We start from the raw sequence: 12,736 nt of genomic DNA, 5'->3' as shown, positions 1-12,736 counted from the left end.
TAGCACGCAGTAAATGTTAACTACGACTATTACGATGATGTGATCAAGCAAATCACCAAAAAGAAAAGAAGTACAAACAGAACATATACGTAATTGCACCACTTCATTTATGATTAGAGAAACTCAAATTTGAATAAGACACTGATTCTTTTTTTTTTTTTTTTTTAATTATTTGACAGAAAGCACAAGCAGGGGGAGCGGGAGAGGGAGAAACAGGCTCCCCGCTGAACAAGCAGCCCTATGCAGGACTGGATCCCAGGACCCTGGGATCATGACCTGAACCAAAGGCAGATGCTTAACCCTCTGAGCCACCCAGGAGCCCAAGACACTGATTTTTAAAGACATTTCTTTTAGGGGCACCTGAGTGGCTCAGTTGGTTGGGCATCTGACTCCTGCTTTTGGCTCAGGTGATCATCTCAGGGTTGTGGGATCCAGCCCCGCATCTGCGCATCAGGCTCGCTGGGCGGAGTCTGCTTGGGATTCTCTCTCTCCCTCTCCCATCCCACCCCCACACCACTCACACATATGCACTCTCTAAATAAGTAAAGACACTTATTTCGATACTTGTCAGTCTGATAGGCAAAAAAACCGCCACTATTACTAAAAGTAATAATGGCAGTTTTCTGTGTGCTTTACTAAATGCTTCTGATCTATTACAGTGAATGCTCCCAACAATCCCAGGAAGTACAGTGCCTAGCATAATATGGAATACTGAAAATCAGTGATTTTTCCTTCCTCTTTCCCAGATAAGGAATCCGAAGCTCAAAGCAAATAAGGGATTTATTTGCCCTCTCCCCAAAGTGTGTCTATACGGCCCATTTTCTTTTTTTTTTTTTTTTTAAGATTTTATTTGACAGAGCACAAGCAGAAGGAGAGAGAGGGAGAAGCAGGCTCCCTGCTGAGCAAGGAGCCCAATGTGGGACTCGATCGCAGAACCCTGGGATCATGACCTGGGCTGAAGGCAGCCGCTTAACCGACTGAGCCACCCAGGCGTCCCTACACGGCCCATTTTCTGTTCCCTCCCTCATTCTCTGTATTCAGGGACCCCTTCTTTCATTCTTTTACTGACCTTTTAAATGGGGTTTGTAGAATGAATAAGTAAATAAATGTATTTGGTGATCTGATCAATTGCCCTAGTCCCATCATTTTATGTTTTTTTTAATTATTTTTCATTTTTATTTTTATTTATTATTAAGATTTTATTTTATTTATTTGTCAGGGAGAGAGAAAGAGAGAGAGAGTGCGCGCACAAGTGGGGGGAGCAGCAGGCAAAGGGAGAAGAAGAGGGATCATGACCTGAGCCGAAGGCAGACGCTTAACCAACTGAGCCACCCCGGCACCCCAGCCACCTTGGTAAATTAATCAAACCTAAGGAGTGGGTCGTGGGGACCTTTGATCTAGAGGCAGTTGATCGGACGTACAGGAGACAACCTGGACTTGTGATCGGTGTCTGAAGTGTGTGTGGAGGTGGTGCTGGGGATGTCTTGTGGAACTGAGCACTTAACCTGTGGGATCTGGTGCTATCTCCGAGGTAGTGTCAGAATTGAGTTACTTGGTGGTGGTGAAAGATACACACGCACTGGAATTGGGCTCACAATCAGAATGTGCTTGTATCTTTTGGTTAAGTGAGGATGTTCATTGAAGTTTTAAGCAAAAAAAAAAAAAGATTGAAACAACTATAAGAGCCCAGCTATGGCACATCAATTAAGTGGAAAACTACCTAATCATTTAAAATGATGTTGCAGAAGAACTTTTGACTTGAGAAAATGACCGCAACATATTGTAAATGGACAAGGGAAAGCAGTTTACAAAATGGGGTGTGTTGTGTGAGCCAGATTTTGTAAAACAACATTTATACATAAAGACTGAAAGACCACGAGGCAAAACGTTGCATCTCTGGGTGATAAGCTCGCTGGTATTGTCATTTTCTTTTCATTTATATTATTCTAAATTTGTATCAATGAATATGTATTGTGAACTTTCATAATAGGAAAATTCACTTGGAAAGTCAGTCAGTGTGAGCTTTCTGTGGAACTTTTGAGTTCAGGAAAGCCAGAACTCAAAAAGGAAAGCAGGGAGGGCATGTAAGTAATCAGAGTGTTGCAAGCATTGAAATAAAAATGAAATAAACCCTGGCCCTTTTCCGGGTCACTGATTGTTTAGTGAGCAAATGCATTATCACAATGTCTCCGGGTGGTCAAGGCTAGGGAGTACTTTGCAAACAGTGGAAAATTTTTTCGGGAAGATACCCAGGAGATATAGTGAGGCATCTCAGGAATTTGAGTTGAACTAATTTAGTTCATGCTTGGGGGGGATGAGGTTAGCCAACCGGAAAAGCACCTCATCTAAGCAGTACCTGGGAGCCGGGTGAGTGAGGAGTCATGAGACTTGGTGGAGCCCAGCCAAGGTGTGGAGTGGAGGCCCCGGGCGGCATGAACCCATCTGGGGAGGAAGAGGCAGCAGAAGGCAGTAGAAGGGCAGTGGAGGATGGAGAAAAGGCAGGTTTTAGCCAGGTAATGATCAGTGTATGGCAAGGGCAAGAGGCACCTCTCCCTGGGGGCACCACATTGTCATTACTCAGAGCCTTGCCTCAGGCCTGTCCAGAGTTGAGAACAGTCCCATCGGCAAAGGCATCACCTGCAGATTGTTCGGAATGCTGAGTCCACACCTACTATGTCGTAATTTGCGTTTTTACAAGATCCTTAGGAGATTCGGGGACATGTGAAAGTATGAAGAGTCCGAATTTAGGAGAAATATCCCCAATATATGCTCCTTGGCTCATCCTGATTACATGCATGATTCATTACGTTCAGCTTAATGAAGACTTCGCAAGGATGTGAGGCCAGGAGGAAAATGTCCTAGACAGACAGGGCTGGATGAATCCCTACCCGTGAACAGGCATTCCCCTGCCTCTGCCTTAGGCAGCATGTGAATCTGTTTTATAAGGTCACAATCCCTTATACAAAACCCTGTGGCCAGATGTGTTTCAGAATTCAGACTTTTTCTTTTTCTTTTTTTTTTAAGGATTTTATTTATTTATTTGACAGAGAGAGACACAGAAAGAGAGGGAACACAGCAGGGAGCGGGGGGAGGGAGAAGCAGGCCCCTCGCAGAGCAGGGAGCCTGATGTGGGGCTCAATCCAGGACCCTGGGACCATGACCTGAGCCGAAGGCAGATGCTTAATACCTGAGCCACCCAGGCACCCCTAGAATTCAGACTTTTTCATATTTTAGGACCGTGATATGGGGCATTTACTAATATATTAAGTAACTCTCCCAGTGGGATCTGAGGTAGTACCCTGGGATCAAATGCTTTAATATTCTGCAATTTATTTATTTATTTTTTTAAAAGATTTTATTTATTTTTCAACAGAGAGAGAGAGACAGCAAGAGAGGGAACACAAGCAGGGGAGTGGGAGAGGGAGAAGCAGGCTTCCCACAGAGCAGGGAGCCCGATGCAGGGCTCGATCCCAGGACCCTGGGATCATGATCTGAGCTGAAGGCAGATGCTTAACGATTGAGCCACCCAGGTGCCCTAATATTCTGCAGTTTATTATACCAAAATATTAAACATGATAAGGCCAGGTCAATTTTGGTGCCAAATTTAATGAAAAAACTTTGTCTTCAGAGGGCAGGGATTTTATTTATTTTTTTAAATCTTTTATTTAGTTATTTTTTTTAAGTAGGCTCCATGCCCAATGCTTGAACTCACAACCCTGAAATCAGAGTCACGTGCTCTACCAACGGAGCCAGCCACATGCCCTCAGGGTGCAGGGATTTTAAAGAATCATGGATAAGCATTATGAACTATATTATTATTTTACGTTTAGAATGTATCAAGCGGTTAGAAACACTGAATGGTACCATCTCCCAGTTCTAGTTAACCTCAGACTTAGCAGGAACTACAAGATCTAGCAATTCTTTCAACTATAAAGTAGTCCCCATACTTCCTCTCATCAAGCAGGTCACACCTGGCGTGGTGATTCCCAGAACCCACGGGGTTCTGTGAAGAGCAGTTGGATTTTGGTGAAGTGAAGAGTTGATCCCAGCTAACTTCGAGGTGAAATGTCAGAGCGGTGGCGGGAACCCAGGGCCACCAAGTTCCTGCCCTGTGCTTTCCTCCCCCTGCGGACAGTGTGCAAGGTGAGCATGTACTCCTGGGCACTTTCCTCCCCTGAGTCCCCACGGAGGAGACAGGCTCCGGCTGAAGGATGAGAATAACACATTCCACCTGCTGTGTGTACAAACACGGAACTGAGATTGGACCGTTCTTTCCCCAGCTGGGCTGTGATGACACATCTCATCTTTCCACCCGCCAGACTTTCAGCCACGTCAGGGTGGTGCTAATTGGTCCTTAGAAAGTCCTTGGTGTGAGTCAAGTCCTTGCACTTGTTCTGAAGCCTTTCTCCAGGTAAGCCCTGCCAGGAAGACAGTGGCAAAAAAGAGTTTGCTGGAGGCTCTTGGTACAGCAAAGGTCCAAGGAGTTTCTAGGAAAGTCTCAAAGGCCAGAAGAGAAAGCTCCTGGGCCAGAGTCCATCTCTGCTCTTGGGATGATGCTCTGCTGAAACTGGCAGAGGGACCCTCATGGGCTTTCGAGTATCAAAATCAGGAAACTAGGGGCGCCTGGCTGGCTCAGTCGGTGGAGCACGCAACTCTTGATCTTGGGGTTGTAAGTTCGAGCCCCACGTTGGGTGTAGGGATTATTCAAAAATATTTTTAAAAAATCAGGAGGGGCGCCTGGGTGGCTCAGTCGGCTAAGCATCTGCCTTCAGCTCAGGTCATGATCTCAGGGTCCTAGGATTGAGCCCCGCATCGGGCTCCCTTTTTTTTTTTTTTAAGATTTTATTTATTTATTCGACAGAGAGAGTGAGAGAGTACAAGCAGGGAGGAGTAGTAGAGGGAGAGGAAGAAGCAAGTTCCCGCAGAGCAGGGAGCCTGATGCAGGGCTCGATCCCAGGACCCTGGGACCATGACCTGAGCCGAAGGCAGATGCTTAAGCATCTGAGCCACCCAGGCGCCCCTAAATAAACCTTTAAAAAAAATCAGGAAACCAGAGGCCTCCCTTGTCTCTGGGGTTGCAGGCATCATTTCTGCTTGTCCTTGGGCCCCACGGTCTCTCACTCTCGTCTGTGCTGCAGTCTGTGTCTGTGCTGTTTCCCTTCTCTTGCGGGGGTTTATTCTTTAACTTTTTGTAATACGTGTCCAGTGCAGGAAAAGGAGGAAACTGAGATGAACGTAATCATCCTGACACTTGGGAACAAAGCGAGGCGTTATTCTAGGGGCTCTGCCTGAATCCTGTACCATTCCCTATGACAGCCCTGTGGGGCGGTTCTATTATTGTATCATTCCTGTTCTACAGATGAAGGCACAAAACACAGAGAGAGGAAGTCACTTGCCCCAGGAGCTGGGCAAAGAGGTGGCAGCCTGGGATTTGAACCAAGCAGTGTGGTGTCGGGAGTCCACACCCTTAACCACCACGCCTCTTCGTAATTATTTTATTTTTTATTTTTTAAAAGATTTTATTTATTTGAGACACAGCAAGAGAGGGAGTACAAGCAGGGGAAGCGGCAGGCAAAGGGAGAAGCAGGCTCCCCGCTGAGCAGGGAGCCCAATGCAGGACTTGATCCCAGGACCCTGGGATCATGACCTGAGCCGAAGGCAGACGCTTAATGACTGAGCCACCCAGGCACCCCTTTATAAATATTTTTAATGTAAATTTTTTTCTTTATTATAAAGATATGTGATACTCGAACTCTTTGGTGGTCTTTCTCCCATTTATCATCTTTCGACATCATAAAATAGTCTTCTACAACCTTTCCTTCAAAATGGAAGTAGTCCTGCTTTTTGGTTGTAAAAGTGATAAAGGAAATAAATTTACGTATTTCCTTGTCTGTGCATAAAGTGTCTGTGCAGGGTTACACCAGATGCTGGTAACACTGCTTACCTCCGGAGGGAGCCAGATGGAAGGCAGACACGGATGAGAGGGAGGTGTTTTATCGTATAAATTTCTTTTTTTTTTTTTTTTAATATTTTATTTATTTATTTGACAGCACAAGTAGGCAGAGTGGCAGGCAGAGGGAGAGGGAGAAGCAGGCTCTCCGCTGAGCAGGGAGCTGGACGTGGGACTCGATCCCAGGACCCTGGGATCACGACCCGAGCCGAAGGCAGCCGCTTAACCGACTGAGCCACCCAGGTGCCCCTATCGTATAAATTTCTGCACTCTTGATTGAACTTGCGAATGTAGTGCCTATTTCCAAAAATAAGTAAGTTTTAAAAATAAGACTGATTCATTCTCATTGCCCCCCCCCCCAAAAAATCAAACAATATAGAAAGGCATAAAGTAGGAAATAAATTCATCTTTAAAAAACTCAAGACCCAGAGATAACACTGCTAACATTTTTGCTCTATTTTTTCCAGACCTTTATGGATGAATATACAGACACATGCAGATTGATTTTTACCAAAATGGGACGACGCTGTGTGGTGCTGTTCTGTTACCTGTGTTTTTCCCTTAGGGCAAATCATGGACCACATTCCAGGCAGCCTCATTTTAAATGTCTGCATGGTTTTTAAGTCATGTGAAGTTGGCCAGTTTCCAAAAGATTATTTCTGGCTGAACTGAGAGAGTCCAGCATCTGGACATACGTGCTAGCTGACACCAATTCCTATCACCCCAAACCTGGGCTTTTTAATTTGCTGTGTTCCAGACCCTGGAGAGATCACATCTGGGAAAGGACTGGACCTACTTTCTGTTTGTGATGTTTAAACGATGTCACTTACTCCATAGGTACAAGTACTTCCTACCTGCCCCTGCCCCTCGGCCTTCATGCCCCCCACCGCCGAGACACCAGTGAAAGTAGAGGGCTCTGGTGGGAAGAACCAGTTGGCATGTCCAAGGACCTGCGTTCCCACCTGGGCTGTGCCGCATGCTGTGTGCTCTTGGGCAAGTCCCTTTCCTTCTCTGCAGGACAAAGGTAATAACCTCCACGCTGCCCATTTCACAGTGTTATTTCATTGGAAGACTCTGATGAAGTTACGATTGCAAAAGTAGTATGTAAGATCTAGAACACTGTATACATACAAGCTTCTATTATGAAACTGTGGCCTCTGAACCGGAGCTGTCGAGAAGAACTGTAGACATCAAAACCAGTTGGTCCAGCTTCTTCCTAATGCTGGCTAGTGGAGCTAACACTCCTGTGCTAAGGAGCGAACACACCTTCCAACATTGTACACACTCATCTTTCAAACCAAGGGTTGCAAAGTATAAGAACACAGTGTGGCAAGGGTATGGAACGACTGAGACTCTGCCAGCGCCCCACACAGTGGGTGGGAATGGGGACGGAAACCACCTTTTTGAAGAAGAGCTGGTATCTACTCAAGCAGGTTACCCTGGGGCCCAGAAAGGCCTCTCTAGTTACATAATGCACACATATGCACGCCGGCATTCACCAAACGGCAGTTAGAATGTTTCAAGCAGCCCTGTTCGTAAGAGCCCCAAACTAGCAGCCACCCTTGTGCCCATCCACAGTTAATGGGTGAATTGTAACATTGGCACACGTTCGAATGCTGTCCGGCAATGCACAGGAGAGGTCGTCAACGACAGAGGACAGGGTGGCTCCATCCCACAAACATGCTGAGCGAAAGAAGCCGGAGCCAGAATAAGAGCACAGGACTTGTTTTACTTAGATCTATTGCTGCATAACAGACTACCCCAAAACTTAGTGTCTTCAAGCACCAATTTGCTATTTTTCATGATGGCATGGGACAGCCGTGCAGTTTCTCTTCTGATTTCATCTGCGGCGGCATTCAGCTGTGCGTTTGGCAGGCTGCAAAGGTTCAAGGTGACCTTCATCACACACCTGGCGGTGCTCAGCTCTTCTACACGTGGCCCGGGTCACTCCCTGACATGCAGCAGCTTTCCAAGACAGTCCAAGTGAAGACATAGTCCTGCCGAGGCCCCACCTACAAGTTCACAGCATTTGTTTCTCTGCATTTATTTATTTATTTTTAAGATTTTATTTGAGGGCGCCTGGGTGGCTCAGTTGGTTAAGCGACTGCCTTCGGCTCGGGTCATGATCCCGGAGTCCCTGGATCGAGTCCTGCATCGGGCTCCCTGCTCGGCGGGGAGTCTGCTTCTCCCTCTGACCCTCCCCCCTCTCATGTGCTCTCTCTCATTCTCTCTCACACAAATAAATAAATAAAATCTTTAAAAAAAAAAAAAGATTTTATTTGAGAGAGCAAGCGTGAGTGGGGGTTGGGGAAGGGCAGAGGGAGAGAGAGAATCTCAAGCAGACTCCACGATGAGCATGGAGCCCAACATGGGGCTTGATCTCACGACCCTGAGATCAAGACCTGAGCTGAAATCAAGAGTCGGATGCTTAACTGACTGAGCCACCCAGGCACCTCTGTTCCTCTGCATTTATATTGGTCAAACTAAGTCAGACCTTGCAGATCTGCAGATTCAAGGAGTGGGAAAATAGGCCATACCTAGTGATGAGAAATCACCTTGCAAAGGGCCACACATATAGGGAGGGGAGAAATTTATGGCCCTGTTTCCCATGTGCCACAGTACAGTATGATTCCATGTATGTAAAGCAGAAAAGCAGACAAAATCAATTTATGCTGTTATAGATTCCTTAGCAGCTAGACCTCTAGGGGAAGATGAGGGAGACCATCCAGGCTCTGGGATGTATTACACCTCCTCATCTAGGTTCTGGTTACTAGAGTGTGTTCAGCTTATGGAAAATCAGCAAGCTCTAAACTTAAGGCATCTGAAATTGTTTATGATTGCAATAGTTGAATGAAAAGTAAAAATATATACAGTGGCCTAAAAAGAATGACATTCAGGTGTGCGTGGTTGGCTCAGTTGGTTGGGTGTCTGCCTTTGGCTCAGGTCATGATCGCAGGGTCCTGGGATTGAGCCTTGGTGGGGCTCCCTGCTCAGTGGGAAGTCTGCTTGTCCCTCTCCCTCTGCCCCTCCCCCTGCTTGTGCTCGAGCGCTCTCAAATAAATAAAATCTTTAATAAAAAAAAAAAAAATGAAGTTCATTTCTCTTTCAGGTCACAGTCTAGCTGGTCAGCATTTCACGGTAATTCGGGGCTCCTCTCTTGCTTTTCCATCATCTTGTCCTTATCTGAATAGCTGAAGCTGTTACTTGCAGTCTGAGTTCCAGCTAGTGGGAAGGGACCCACAGGGCTAATCCCAGACAAACACTTCCTTTGGAGCTAATAAAGGAGAAGTTACACACATCACTTCCACTCACAATCCACTGACAAGAATTTATGCTCATGGCCGTGCCTAGCTGGGAATGGAGGCTTACGGGGGCAGCCTGGGCCAAGAGGTGCCAACTTCAGGAAACAGCCAGCACTCTGCTGCATTTTTCACGATGAAGCTTTTCTTCACTCATTCTGTTTTCACAAGGCTACCCAGAAATAGCTAAGTTCCTTTTTCACAGTGTTAAAAGATTAAAAACACCAAATAACCTGAGTTCTATACTTGTAATTCCTGTGTCAAAGTCAAGGGTGTTACAGACTGGAAACATGTCTCTTGATACCAGTGTTGAAAACATTAAATTTCTGCTGCGGCCAAATGGAAGATCCAGAAGTATTTCTTTAGTGACTGTGAACTCAAAACTCCAGGGGAAGTTTCTTTTATAATCATTGCTCAGATGTTAAGTGATGAATCACTGAATTCTATTCCTGGAACCAATATTGCACTGGATGTTAACTAGAATTTAAATTTAAAAAAATTTTTTTAAATCATGGTTCAGGAAGATAGTGATAATGGGGACTTGTCTGATACTTTTGTGCTACCAGTGATATCCACTGTATCACAATACTTTAATAGCTCATAGCTATTTTATTTTTTTAAGTTTTTTTAAAAGATTTTATTGATTTATTTGAGAGAAAACAGAAAGAGCACAAGAGAGGGGCAGAGGGAGAAGGAGAAGCAGACTCCCCACTGAGCAGGGAGCCCGATGCGGGATTCGATCCCAGGAGCCCCGGGATCATGACCTGTGCTGAAGGCAGATGCTCAACTGACTGAGTCACCCAGGTGCCCCTATTTTTTAAAGTCTTAGTTATTTAAGTAATCTCTGCACCCCGTGTGGGACTCAAACTCATGACCCTGTGATCAAGTCACATGCTCTTCTGACTGAGCCAGCCAGGTGCCCCAGCTGGTAGTATTTTCAAGAAAACAATATTTTGAATACAAATTGGGACTTAAATTATAGACAGTCTAGATTATGTGTGAAGAATAGCACTCAAAATTGTATCTTTTCTGGATCATTTTTAACCTTTCAGTAAAAACAAAGATCCTCTTGTAAGATAGTTTCAGCTACCAAAAAAAAAAAAAAGGTGTTAATAATCATGACTCATTTTCCCAAAAAAAAAAATATATATATATTTTTTTTTTTTTTAGGTAATTTCTACACCCAGTGTAGGGCTTGAACTCACAACCCCAAGATCAAGAGTTGCACACTCCACCAACTGAGCCAGCCAGGTGCCCCTCCTGAAATAAACATATTTAACTTATATAAGGAAATACATAAATTTCTTCAAATTTTAAATATATAATTGGCCAGATTCCAAGGGATTATATATTTTCCTGGAAAAAAAGGTCAACTGCCTTTGGAAAATTCCTTTATATGATTTTACAGGGGCATCATGAAGTGTGCAATGAATGTCCAATGAGCAAATTAATGCATTTTAGTAGCTTGTATCTTATGTGCTGAGAGTACCTGATTAGGGCACGTAAAACTGAAAATGCACAGATAGGGAATTTTTACATCAAACAAATGTGTAGAGTTTAAGGAAATAATTTATTGTTAATAGAACCCTGCTAATTCATTCGATTTTCTCACATGTACATTCCCTCCGTTCCCTTTCTTTGGGACCCCCTCCCAACCCACTCCCTTGGATTTTCTGACTTACCGCCGGCCTTCTTTCTAGAAGGGTCAGCTGTAGCACTAACAGTTCAGGATATGCTAGGATTTGCCCTGAGATATCTGTGTACTGTTCCTGGGCACCTGGCCAGGAGGATCTCCTTGGAACCAAAAAGTTAATAATGGTCTAGAAAATACAAGTGTCATGGTCTATGAATTTCTAAAATGAACTTTGTAACATCATGCAAAGACAAAGGAGTGGAAAGGAAAGTATTCTGGCTTTGAGTTGGGCAGTCCCCAGTTCAAATCTCAGTTTTTCCTCCTCATTAGTACAGTGGTATCCCTGCCTGTCAAATCTCCGTTCTTCCCCTTCCTACCTCCGTGTGTAACCTGGGGCAAAGGACTGAGTGTCCCTGGGCCTCAGCCGCCGGCTCTGTGACACGGGAGTAACGAGGCCTGTAGTGAGAATAAGCATATTCAGCGAGCTGCAGGTGCTCAGGAAAGTAGCTCCTCTCCCACTACCCCCTTGTCCTCCCAGAGCTCAAAGATCTGTAACCTAAGGAATCAAAGGGAAGCCAAACAAGGACTGAAGCTTTACAAGTAAGATCTAAGGAGAACGGGTGAAGGGATGTGTTTAGTGAGGGAAAGAAGAGTGTTTAGTCCAGACAGAGAACAATAAATAACTATGGCCACCCTCTGTAAGCACCCGCTACCTTGCTGGGCATTTAATACAGTTTTACCCGGTCCTCGGGACAGCACTGTGAGGAACGTACGATTTAGTTAGTGAGGAAACTGAGATTTTATAACACCCAAGATCATTCAGCTGAGTGCAGAAGTGGAGATTCAAACTCAGATCCTCCCACGGGGAAGCCAGCCCTATAAGAAGCAGGAGGGACACAAAGACAATGGCTGTAAGTCACTGGTATCAGGGACAGGCAGGGACCAGAGAAGACAAGCGCAGTCTTTCTTTGTCTCGGACTCCGTTCCTTTATGTGGGGGCTCTCCTGAAGGCAGGAGGGACTCTACCTTCCCGGAAGGAAAATGGGCTTGTGAGCGCCATGCTGGGAATGGATCTCCGGGGGCCACACAGGCTGGCCTGAGCACCAAGTCCCTCCTCAACGAGGGGGACTCAGTGGCTGGCCTACAGTTGAGTCCATCCCTCTGTTCTATGTTCTTTTTTTTTTTTTAAGAGTTTATTTATTTATTTTAGAGAGAATCTCCAGCAGACTCCCTGCTGAGCATGGAGCATGACATGGGGCTTGATCCCATCACCCCAAGATCATGGATCAAGCTGAAATCGAAGAGTCGGACGCTCAGCTGCCTGAGCCACCCACGCGCCCCTCTATATTCTACTGCTGTTGCAGACTCTCCTTCACCTCACACTGGTCATCCCTAAGAGTTTATATAAAATGAAATAAAAATATTAAAATGTACAAATTTTTTTAGCCTTCATTTCTGGAAACTCTCCATTTCTTTGTGCACAGAACAGGTCAGACAGCTAGGATTCGGGGCAAGGCCCTGCGGTCGTCAGCCTTTTCAAGCCACCTGGGGTCTAATTTTCATGCCGCCTGAGCACTGGTCTCGGACCCGCCACCTGCACTCTGCTGCTCTTCCGAGTGGAAGCCCAGACTTCTTCACCTTGCTGAGGAGCATGGTGAGCTGGAGCTGAATGTCATGTCTACAACCCAGGTCCTCTACGGAGCTGCGCTCCCCTCTCCCGTCTGGGTAACTGTGAGGCCACCTGAACGGTGTCGCTCCCCCTGCGGCTTTTCCTTCTGTGGAGACATAGAATAGGTCAGTCTGATACACTCCACCCCGTGTTCCGACTCACAGAGGCCTATCATGTTTCTAAAC

At 45.6% G+C, this 12,736-nt stretch overlaps 1 protein-coding gene and 1 long non-coding RNA gene across 2 annotated transcripts in view; both read left to right on the top strand.

Moving 5' to 3' along the window:
- Window positions 1-1,312: 1,312 nt before the first annotated feature.
- LOC118017794 lies at window positions 1,313-6,088 on the top strand. Its single transcript, XR_004681239.1, has 4 exons — window positions 1,313-1,353; window positions 3,965-4,143; window positions 5,360-5,486; window positions 6,051-6,088. It is a non-coding gene; the product is annotated as an uncharacterized LOC118017794 (long non-coding RNA).
- A 46-nt stretch (window positions 6,089-6,134) lies between these two features.
- BSPRY (B-box and SPRY domain containing) overlaps window positions 6,135-12,736 on the top strand; it is a 52,535-nt gene continuing 45,933 nt past the window's right edge. Inside the window, exons 1-2 of the mRNA XM_035016009.1 lie at window positions 6,135-6,974; window positions 12,367-12,536. Coding sequence (XP_034871900.1) covers window positions 6,827-6,974; window positions 12,367-12,536 — 318 coding nt within the window. The 5' untranslated portion in view covers window positions 6,135-6,826. The remainder of the gene's footprint in view (window positions 6,975-12,366; window positions 12,537-12,736) is intronic.

The sequence above is a fragment of the Mirounga leonina genome, unplaced genomic scaffold (genome assembly GCF_011800145.1).
Source record: "Mirounga leonina isolate KUSES-001 unplaced genomic scaffold, KU_Mleo_1.0 Mir_170, whole genome shotgun sequence".
Lineage (NCBI taxonomy): Eukaryota > Metazoa > Chordata > Mammalia > Carnivora > Phocidae > Mirounga > Mirounga leonina.
Note: the sequence above shows the minus strand (reverse complement) of the source record. Positions and strands in the feature narration are given on the sequence as shown.